Below are 11,677 nucleotides of genomic sequence, written 5' to 3'. Positions count from 1 at the left end.
CTGTATTATTATTAATATTAATGTTATTATTAATATTATTGATGCTAAAGTTGTTTTTTACAAAAATATACAAAATTCTGCATCAGAGTCTTAGGTGGTTCATTATTGTGCATCTTTTCTCTGCCTGTATTTGTTCTTGTTTATCCTTAATGTCTATATCTTTATTTCCCATCTTAAAGCAGGCATTCCAAATCTGTTTACTTAAAACATCCTTTTAAACATTGTATCACATGCTGTTAAGAGCATGAATTACAGTTTTAATGTACTGAGTTCTGATGAATGAACCCTGTACATAAAAAAAAACTGTATATCTTGTGTCTAAATCTTATCTGTTTATTTACAGCTGATTTTTTTATAAAGGAGTAAATCGGAGGCGGTGGATTCTTCATGGAGTCTTTCAAAAGCACCAAGTGATTAGTTACGCTGAATTTAAAACCACAGTCAGATGATGCATCCTCTGAGGGTTTTGGTGATTTTAGATAAAACCAACAAAAAAACATGGAGACACATTTGTTTTTGACACCAAAGGTCCATACCTGTGTATCTGATAAAAAGGGTGTGGCCTGATTGAGCGGTCGTCAGCTGTTCCGACGAAGACCTGCAGCGACAGTGGCTTCCTCTCTGTATATCCACACAGCTGCACAGATTAAGATCAATAGCATCAGACTGGGACGAGATCAGCAGGCAGACACAGCATGTGACTTTAAGTCAGTATTATATAAACACAGCTAAAAAATAACTCCTGATTAAATCAAACAAAATCCAGTTCCCAATCCCTGCAGGTGAATAGAAGCTAGCTTTTGTGAATTTCATGTGTTGGACCTTGACAACGGGATGTCCTGTCGGTGCTGCTTTGACGGCACCTCTGCTGCCCTCCGTCTCATAGTGAGCTCGATGGTGTGGGCGGGGCTGCACCTCAATGCGCAGCTCGAACTGGTCAAACTGGGATGGTAGCGGCCAGTCCAGTGGAGGCAGAGCATTAGACCTAAGGGATAGCAGATAATATTGCAACAGGTGAGCAGAATACAAAAAAACAGCACACCAGGTTGCCAGTATTAGATATACAGCAAATAGAAACTGTTATATCTCAGTTAGGTTACCTGAAAGCCAAAAACTAAACCAAGTTCAATTCAATTCAATTCAATTTATTTATATAGCTCAAATTCACAACACATGTCATCTCAAGGCACTTTACAGTTCTCCAGATTATCCAGTCAAATTGATTCAAAGTTTTCTATCTAAGGAAAACCAGTTGGTTGCATCGACTCAAGGCAATCCCTCACACTAAGCATGCTTGTAGCAACAGTGGAGAGGAAAACTCCCTTTTAACAGGAAGAAACCTCCAGCAGAACCAGGCTCAGTGTGAGTGGCCATCTGCTGAGGCCGACTGGGGTTCAAGGAGACAGAAGCAGAGATACAAAAAGCAACTGTTGAAAAGTTTAAGTTTTTAATATCTGTTCATTTATACTCATTGACATTAGGGCTGGAAAGTTATTCAGTATCGATCCGTATTGTTAAATAACAATGATATGGCAGTTGAAGACATTTCCAGTATTTTTATGTATGCTTCAGTCTGTGTTTAAGTAATTTATTGCTTAATGAACAGTAAGAGCTGCAGCAAATTGGCTACAAGATTAATTCCATCACAGACAGGAAGCTGTGCTCTGCAGCTGTTAGCTGTGCTACTAAGACACTTAGCTACAAGATGGTTAGTTTTAGCTATAACCTGAGCGCCCATGATAATGTAACCAAACCTGTAGCCAGCAGAACAATTCCCCCAAAAATATCTCCAACTTCAGCTTTTGGTGAATGAGGAAAAGATTGCTCCGTGCAGACTGTGAAGGAGGCACGTTGCTCGTAAGGCAACAGCTGGCGGCATAGCTTCAAGTTAAATTAAAAGGGGAGCCGAGCGCAGACTTTAAATAAGGCAGCTCCCTCCTGTCACATTATGGAACGGGTGAAAGAATTCATTTTGTTTTAACTGAGCTGATCCTTACTATGATAACAATTGAACTTTATTGATCTAACAGTCGAGAAATTTACCTCTGCATTTAACCCATCCACTTGGGGAGCAGTGGGCTGCCATTGTGGGGCGCCCAGGGAGCAGTGTGGGGTTAAGGGACCCAGAGTGGCAGTGGGGCTCAAACTCAGAATCCCAGGATTCCAAGCTCTATGCCGTAACCAGTAGGCCGCCACTCTCCCCTAAGATTAAGTGTTGTTTCCTGTTGTTAAAGTTCAATGTGCCCAGGTAACAAAACAAGAGGACTGTAATCTGTTTTGTTTTTTTACTAAAGAGGATAAGGCTTTTATTAAAAAACAGAACACATTAAGTCAAGACTAGAACTGGGGGGTGATCCTGATCGTGATAGGATGGTTTATAAAGCTCTGCCTATAGTGTCATTAAGGGTTTAATGAAAAGCTTGGTTTTTGTGAATTAATTGGCGACATTTATTCTGCACATTCAGAGGCAATCATGAGCTGTTTTGCTAATTTAATTTAGTCTTCTTTAACAATGAATGTTGATTAAAAAAAATGGAGGCAATGGCAAAGAAACTAAAAGAGGGAAGAAGCCATTTGAATATGAGGAGGGAGAGATAATCACCTGGGTGAATGTGCATTTAATCTGTTTGAGCTCATAGCACCAAAAACTACACGTTTTTTCTTTTTGAAAAATCATTTCTGACATGTTATATTTCAGGAGTTTCTTTGCATAATAAAAATCAGACATCTGGACAGGACTCTGCTGTGGGCTTGCTTGGCACATTTTTCTGAGGCTTTTATGATGTTTATATAAATATATCAGATTTATATTGCATTGAGAGAAATCAAGATATACAGTATATCATAATATGAGTTTTAGCAATATTATCCAGCCCTAATCGCAAATGACGATAACGGAGTTTCCAACATTACTATTGTTAATTAGGATGCATTTCTTTAAATAATTAAGTTTGACTTCTAGAAACACAGCTGATAATAATTAATATCAGATCACTGAATAGGATCCTTCCTATGGATACTGGGAATGAACATGTATAGGATGTAATACCACAAACGGGTACAGTATAGCAGGAAGGAATCAACAGAGAATAGCAAACATATTGTTGGAAACCCCTCTGGTTTAACGTATCATCTGTGACCCTTCCATTAAATGGTGGCTAAGCTGTGGTCACACTGGTGACAAATATCTAATGGGACTGCCTGTTTTTAACAAGATATTGGGAATATATAACCACTAAAACTATAAAATGTTCGTATTTGGACGTCCCACTAGATCCATCTGTTTGTATACTTAAGATCTTTCTAGCAAATCTGTGGTGATAACAAGTAAATAAATAAATCAGCATATTACTTTTAATAGCAAGGAATGCAAGAACAGTTTTACAGTTGGAAAAATACTCAGAATGGAAAGAAGGTAAAACAGGTCTGACCAATGGAGACGGGGATAAACGAGACCCCTGCCGGTGTAGGTACCAGATCTGCTTGGGTGGTCAGATCTGCTCGGGCCCTGCGTGTGTCAGTGCTATTACACTATATGATTGGCTGAACGTTGTCACATGACGTGGTTGCCTAGACAACGATTATAATATAATGCAGCATCCATGTGCGGAGTCTGGAGCATCTGTAATGTGTCCAATGACCGAGAAAGTTTCCCCTGAAACTGAAAAAAATCTCTCGATGCTGAACTGCAAGGCCGTGATATAAAGGGGTCGAGCTGAATAGTGCTTTGGCTAGCTGTATTCAGTGGCTAACAGGTTAGCCTATTTTAGCTCGCTCAGTTAGCCATGTCACTGCCAGATTCGTCCCCGAAGTACAAACTGTTCTACGCATGCGCCATCAGTTCATCTGCGCATCCAGATATGCATCCGGGCCGTCTTTGCTTTTATTTTTTTTAAAAGACCTAAATGACGTTTTTCCCTCTGCAAAAATAGTAAACATACTAAAATATAATGTGTTCAAGGTTAATAATGTATTTCCTGAGAAAATAAATGCCTTACAATTCTTTCTGTTTTATCAGTCGTCTTTGCCCGATCTGCACCTGAACTGGGATCCTACGCTACTTCCGGTACTTTTTCGGGTTTGGATATTAACATAAATCTAGTTTTTGAGTTTTATGTTTTCCTTTCGTGTTAACCTTATGGTATATATTGCGTAATCTAAAAAAAGAAACAACTAAAATGCAGATAAACACAGTAAACATATTTTGCCGGACTGTTCTGAGCATGTCCTATGATGACATCAGAGGAACAGTTTAACGAAGAAAATGTAAAAATCATCAAAATTGTCTGGCAAAAGTCATACAGCATTTTTTAAAGATGTGTATTAGCATTCTTTAGTGAGTTAAGCATAGAAATAAGTGATTTAGTACTATAATTACATTATTCATGGACACCCAGATGTATATCTGTTCATGCAGGACGGATTGTGCTTCCTGGATAGATCGGGTAGTGACCATATTAAGCTACACTCCTTATAAATTTGTGTCAACAACAGCCATTTGTTTTTTACAAGTAGAATAACTGTTTTCTCCGTCTAAAATCTCTACAAAAGTCATTTTAAGATGTTCCATTTGTCCTCCCTGCCCTCAGATCGTAATAAAAAGAATAAAAATAAGCTGAGACTTTTTGTGTCACCTTGTAAAACGGCACAGCTCAGTCTGTCTGAGAACACAGCGCTTTCCTTCGATACCGACAATGATTGTTTTCTACATTTGACTACTTTAGATCGTTGATGAAATGTAAAAAAATATGGGTAATAATATGTTAAGACTCCAGAAGAGATCTGATTCATAAGAAACGGGTGCAATACAGTTTGTCCGAGTGGCGTTATGATGATGTCATAGGAAAGGGCAGGGCCCCGAGCAGATCTGGTACCTACACTGTAATCTAAATAACACCAAATAATGTTTAACCACAAGCTTAGCAACACCAACATAGCTTGACACCTGTGTGGTTTAAGTAAAATGGGGGCCTGCTTAGTTGCAATGATAGAGGCGTGAATAAAAATGTAAGCAGCACAAACTAGCAGTGATTCACCACGTGCATCTGGCACCACTTTGTTAAGATTTATCGCAGGTGATTCTTCAGCCATGCTATTAACCTTTCATCACAGATGAAACCAAAATGGAAATGCTGAAGCAGGAGGGGGAACCATGGCTTGCATGGATTGCTTATGGTCCACCAATGGCATTCTTAATTAGGTTGAGGTATCAACTTTAACTAGGTCACTGCAGCCACTTGATTCTTTTCATTTACAGACATTTTTTTGTTGTAGTTTTGCTGTTGTGTTTGGCATCCTTTTCTTGATTATATCAGACAGATGGCCTCACGTTTGAATCTGGAGCACTTTGGCATGCAGAGAGGTTTATGTTTGGCCTAATGATTGCAACGTGTTCAGATCCTGTGACTGCAAAACAAGCCTAAACACCATCACTCAATCACCATGCCTGTCAGCTTGTATGATGTGTTTTTGCAGAAAAGTTGTGTTTGGTTTTACCAAACAAATTGCACTGCGTTATTGCCAAACATCTCTGCTTTGGTTTCGTCTGTCTAAAAGACGTTACTACACAAGTCTTAGGAATCATTACACTTTGCGAGCATAAGTAAGGCTGTACCTTTCTTTCTTCAAGAGAAAGAGGCTCCTTTTTGGCAATAAAGCCATATTGTTGTGAATTTGGTGTTTTCTCCAATATTTTTAATTAAAAAAATATGTTTTGATGACATTTTTTAGGGTCAGAAAAGTGAACAAGGAAAATCAAGACCCTGCTTCAAGAGCAGCCTAGGTATAAATGAAACCAGAGTTTTTTTTTTACTTCATTAAAGTCTAATTATGAATTAAAGTGTGGAATCAAATTAGCCATTTTGAACGATTGAGGTTATACTGGATTCATTTTTGGACTCTATCTTTAAGAGAAACATGGAGTGCTTTCATTGTGATGTGTTTTTCAGTTACTTTTCTGTTTTAATGGAGGACATTAAAACCTCTCCTAAGGTTTTTAACACTTTGATGACAACATAAAAAGTGTTCTTGCCTGAATAGAGGACTGTGGGCACTAGCTCTGGTTCTGCCCCAGGCCAGAGCAGGAGGCACAGGGAGGTAGTCCATTCCGACGGATGGGGGCTCCCTCCGGGTCTGCTGGGTCTCCGGCAGCGGGCAGGGGGAGCTTCGGCCCGGTCCCTGTTCCTGATCCCCCTCTCTGGGAGACAACTGACATAAAAAACGCTTTCATTTACTTATAAATTGAATTGCTTGGAATTTGGTAAAGAGCGTAATAAGAGCAAGTCAGGATCTTTGCCTGCTCCAGTGATGTCTTCCTGGTTTTCTGCGGGATGTTTAGCTCACAGAGGCTGGGCAGAGCTTGAGACTGGGAGGTAGACTCTCCACCTTCGAGGTTACACCCCTGCAGGTCCTCTGAGTAACTGCTTCGCCGTGAGATGCAGGGGGAAGCTAAAGGAGAGTTCCTGCGCTTTTTACCCCCAGGAGAAGTAGGCCTGGAGGAGGGAGAAAGTCCAAAACTAATGGTGGCCTCATTGAGCTCCTCTTCCTCCACCAGCAGGGAGTCGCAGCTGGAAGCGGGGCTAAGCCAGCCTCTGGATGAAGGGCTGGAGGCGGGGCTGGGGCTGAGGGAGCCAGGGAACCTGTCGCGGTAAGAAAAGGGGTCCAGCAGGGGGAGGTAGAGGCGCTCTCTGTCCCACCCACCACTGCTGCTGGTGTCCCAGTAGCTGGCAATAGTTGGTGCTGGGTCATCTTCTGGTGAAATGGTGGTTATCTGGATACTGGGGCATTCAACCACACACGACTCTGAAACCTGACATAAACATATAACAAAGATTTAGACTTATTGGTTTACTATCTGATTGGAATATTCCATTTGGACTGAAATGGAACCAGTATGTCTAACAACGAGCACTTTAGATATAAAAAAGTAGAAGGAATCTCAAATAAAAAAATAGGACTCGGAGGCGTTTTAGATGAGAAGACAAAAAAATTTCAAACAGAAGAAATAAACAACAAAGAACTTAAAGCAACAGTTAAAAATAACTCTACTACTCACAGCCCAGAGGCCTGTTTAAACCCAGTAAGGTTTTAATTAATCCGGAAAGGTTTTTTTGCACCAGTCCAATCATCATTGTCACTTGTGAAGAAACATATTTGGCTACAAATTTAATAACAATATTTATCCTCATTGATTGCAAAGTGGAACCAGAGTCAAAATTTTTTCTTGCATGCACCAGCGTGCAAATAGAGCTGATTCTGATTGGAAGTGTTGTTTACTTACCTGCACAGAGCGAGCTGGCAGGCTTTCATAGGTGCCGCTGAACTCTCTGACTGCAGCACGTCTGGGAGGCGGCGAATGCATCCCTGCTCGCTGATTGGATGAAGGCGGCGGGCTGGGGATGCTGATTGATTGTCCTGCATGACTGATGGCTAAGTGGTTGTCTGTACCTGAATGAATAAATGAACGAATGAATGAACTACAAGGTTAAATATAAGGGAAATATGATCAAATTTGAATAGATTTCATTTTACGTGTCTAAATCATTGAAATATTCAGACAACAATCTATTGTCTGAAAGACAAAAAAAAATCTAACTGAATATTCATGAGGTATTTTCATATAATAGCATGCGAGATTTATAATTAAGCGTACTGCCTTTTAGTTAACAGTCTGCTATTTTATCCAGAGCATGCAATATGTTGGTGTTTTTTGTTAATTTGGTAGATTATTTAGTAGATACAGATAAAACTTGGATCAAAATCTTTTAAGCAAAATTACTGGTGTGATTCATTTTTCTACATCAGCATGTTTTTTATTATTTGGTGCACATTAGTTTTTCTCAATCTGCTGTAATTATGCTGTAAGGAAAGTAATTACTCCACCCTCTGAAGCCTTTCAAAGGAATCCAAGAACAGCAGTGGATCCAAATGTCGAGCCTTTTTCGATACAGTTATATCAAGATCATAGGGGTAGGCTAGATTATTTTTGTTTCATTCAGATAACGCAGCTAATTTTCCCATTAATCCTTTCATTGCTTTATATTTATTTTTCAATTTCTCTGCAACATTAGACTCTGGGTTATTTCCGTTTTTGTTTGTTTTTTAAGTGTCTGCAGTCCTGTTATTGGAGCAGACAACATGATCTTATCAGATAATTAACAGCAGGTAGAACAGTTCCTTTAACCTCAATACTTCAACCACCATTCGGTAAAATAAACAGAGAAATCACGAACACATCACTAAGACAGACTAAGCTTTGAAATGTTATTGATTAAGCAGAGAGATCTGCTTTCTGTTCAGCTAATTGTTGCACAGGTCACAAGTGAAAACATCTTTCTTTTCTTTATGTGATGAAAAAGAAAAATAGTCTTTTCTTTAAAAGAAATCCCCCATTCTTGATTAAAGCCACCATTATGATCTACTGGCTACTTATCTTTAGATTAGACTAATCTTTTGGGAGGAGGTAGATAAAATAGGATTGGTGCAAAACAGGGGCGGATTTAGGAAATGTGGGGCCCTAGGCAAAGACAGGCAGGGGGCCTGTCTTACCAATATACTTGCTCTGGAGAGCAGAGTTCGCTGCTTTTAGGTGTTGTCTCCAAAGTCTCCAGTAGCAGAAAAAAGTCTCTAGATTTGGCGCTTTTTGAAATCAAAGTGCTAGAGGGGTCTGAAAAGTGGCTAAATATAGCGACTAAAGCGCTAAGTTGGCAACACTGCTCTTTGCATCGTTTGTTTTCAAATGGTTTGCTGCTGTCTGTTTGGACCTTTCAGAACATTTGGATCAAATGGACTGATCCAATATGGTGGACACTGAAGGGGGGGGGCTGAGACACACTTAATATTATAAGCGTTCTGATGGCATTTTAGCCAAAGGATTTTATATAAAAACATAATTAATGTGGACACACAAGGAATAGTTATATTAACCATACATTTAAACAGTTTTATGGGGCCCCCAGGAACTTGGGGCCCTAGGCAACAGCTGAGTATTGCCTAATGGTAAATCCCCCCCAGGTGCCAAAGCAAACCAGTTGTAGCTCAAGAACCTCGAAGTGTCTGCATTAAATAAGAAAATTAAGAGAGATTTGATGCTTTAGCATCCCTGTGAGTCCAACCATGCAACCGTTTTAACCAGAGAGCGGCTTCAGTAGAGGATTGTTGAAGTTTTGAAATGCCCCTGCCAAGCTCTAGTTAACCTGAAACATTTAGAGAACATTTGCAAGGCAGAGAGAACAAATATAATTAACTCAAGATGCAGGAAGCTGAATGTTACTGTTCATTTTAGACAGGGGTCTTTAAAGTTTTCCAGGCCAAAGACCCCCAAACTGATTGCGAGATGGAGCGGGGACCCCTAATTATATATTGTATGAAATTGTGTTATAGCAAACTGGTCCTATAGTCCATCTATTACAGATGCAGTGATGTGGATTCCTGGTTGATGGGACAGGTGTTGTGAATGAAATGGTGCCCAGCTTGAAGGAGCTCCTGTGTGTCTCTGAATGTGTGCATTGATGACTGAAAGACATCTTCTGCCTCCATTTATCCGATTTGCATCTTCTTATTTAAACATTTCCGTCTAACAGGTTTGGATTATTTTGTTTTGTTTCTGGGTTGCAAATAATCAATATCAAATTATATTCAGAAAAAGTTTGCAGATTATTTGCACCATTTCCTTTAGCAGAAAAAAATGACAGTAAAAGGAATGCATACACATTTAAAAGCTACTGTTTTTTTTTTCTCTGCATTTTTATACCATAATAATCATTGTTTCATTTTCTAAAAAGTATATTCATGGTTAACAAATGTTCTGTTAAGCATTAAAAAAATGCATGCATGACCAAATCACGGAGAGCCCATTCTTTTTTCATTAACAGTCGCATACCATGCTTCTAGTTTTTATAACCGGTACTAAAACACATTTTCTTAAGCATGAAATCACCAAAACTTTTTTTTTTTGTGTGTGTGTGTATTTGATGCCAAACACCCACCCAAACAAGGCCATAACTGCTGCAGGCCACATTTAATTCCCGCCTATGCTGTGTGGACGGCTTCCACACGGAGCATAGCGGCGGTTATTCTGTAATGAGCAAGGCTCCATCTGATCATTGTTGTGCAATGATGGCGGTGAGCCATGCAGGCAAATTTTGGGCAACACGGACACACAACTGAAACCGCCAACAAATTACGAGTTAGGGAAAAAAAAAAAAAAAAAACATCTCTTCAAATGTTTCCTGGCAGAAGAGATATTTCCAAGTGATTAAAGCTGCTGTGCAAAGGCAGGTTTTAGGTCTGGGTATATGAATGTTTGTGTGCAAACCAGTAAAGTTTATGGGCCTCAAAAGCTTACCTAACGCTTATTGAACACAGAAAAAGTTATTCTAAAGTGCAAAGATGTTAATAACCGATTTTTTAAAGCTATATTTACCTCCAGCCTGAGAGTTACAGCCCCCCTGAGACGTCAAAAGCTATGAGATATTTAGAAATGCATCAGGCCTGAATCTGTGATATTCCTCTCAATGTGAACCCAGATCTGTATGAGGCAATAGGGTGTATGGATTTCACCACTAACAACGGTGCAAACAAAAAGCAGCATTCCTTAAATAAATACAAGTTTGACCTTTGAGAAATTATTGTTAGTGGTGCAACAATCAATTAGAGATTAAAACAGGCCAGTTTGTCTTTGGACATCTACTCTTTTTTCAACAAATCCTAAGGAAACACATAAATGATCCAATGATTTTTTTTTACTTGTGGTACAGAAACCCAAAGAGCTCACAGAATGACACAGAGTGTTATAAAATGGCTTTCTTTAAATAAAACTTAACAGCAGATAGATAAAGAAACTGATCCTAATGTTATTGTTTCATTTCTAGTTAGATTAAAAACTATTATATATATATATAGAAAAAAAATATTTCCTTAATGTTTTAAACATTATCATTTTTGGCAAAGAAAGAAAAATCTTATTCAGGGAAAAAAAAACTTGAATGGCAACAAAAAGCCTGATGATTGCAACTCAAGATGACGAGTAAATATTCTTGTTTTACAGTTTTGGATATTCTGGTTTAGGAGCATCTAAGACTAACGAGTAGTGTTGCACCGATGCCATTTTTTGGCCCCAATACCATCTGTTTTAAATTGATGTATGTGTGTATGTGTGTGTGTGTGTGTGTGTGTGTGTGTGTGTGTGTGTGTGTGTATATATAGATGAAGAACTGCATACTACTTGGATGTAAAATAATTGCCATCATGGCTTTGTCAAGCTGCTGCCTACCTTTGTGTAGCAGGAAAAAGACTAATACAAAGTGAATCCAGTAGAACTTTTTATTGCCTACCTGGAATGGGTGACAATAGATGAATAAACTTTTGGCTCTCTAAATGGTATTGTTGCCTTATTTGTTGGTACTTACTGATACCAATACCACCATTTTAGTGCTGGATCAGGGCCCCGCCCTATACTGGTATCGGTGCAACACTACTAATCAGTACTGTGGTTCACTTTTTTTTACTTGAATAAGAATGAAAGTTAATGAGACATTAAATGAAGCATAAATTAGAACAAAGCTGCTGTTTTACTTTCTGTTTCTTTTTGTTTCTGTCACAATAAGAATAGCTGTTTTATAATCAGAGATGGGAAGTAACGAAGTACAAATACTTTGTTACTGTACTCAAGTAGATT

The 11,677-nt window shown here is 38.9% G+C and overlaps 1 protein-coding gene across 1 annotated transcript in view; it reads right to left on the bottom strand.

The window, feature by feature from the left end:
- Positions 1-536: 536 nt before the first annotated feature.
- Positions 537-11,677, bottom strand: part of LOC107100872 (nuclear factor of activated T-cells, cytoplasmic 4-like) — a gene marked incomplete at its 3' end in the record, with an annotated part of 16,526 nt that continues 5,385 nt past the window's right edge. Inside the window, exons 2-6 of the mRNA XM_015399535.1 lie at positions 7,280-7,446; positions 6,296-6,808; positions 6,032-6,207; positions 823-985; positions 537-637 (exon numbers count right to left, since the gene is read on the bottom strand). Coding sequence (XP_015255021.1) covers positions 537-637; positions 823-985; positions 6,032-6,207; positions 6,296-6,808; positions 7,280-7,446 — 1,120 coding nt within the window. The remainder of the gene's footprint in view (positions 638-822; positions 986-6,031; positions 6,208-6,295; positions 6,809-7,279; positions 7,447-11,677) is intronic.

This window comes from Cyprinodon variegatus, unplaced genomic scaffold (genome assembly GCF_000732505.1).
Source record: "Cyprinodon variegatus isolate N-32 unplaced genomic scaffold, C_variegatus-1.0 Scaffold1022, whole genome shotgun sequence".
Classification (NCBI taxonomy): Eukaryota; Metazoa; Chordata; class Actinopteri; order Cyprinodontiformes; family Cyprinodontidae; genus Cyprinodon; species Cyprinodon variegatus.
This window is presented reverse-complemented; position numbering and strand designations above follow the sequence as displayed.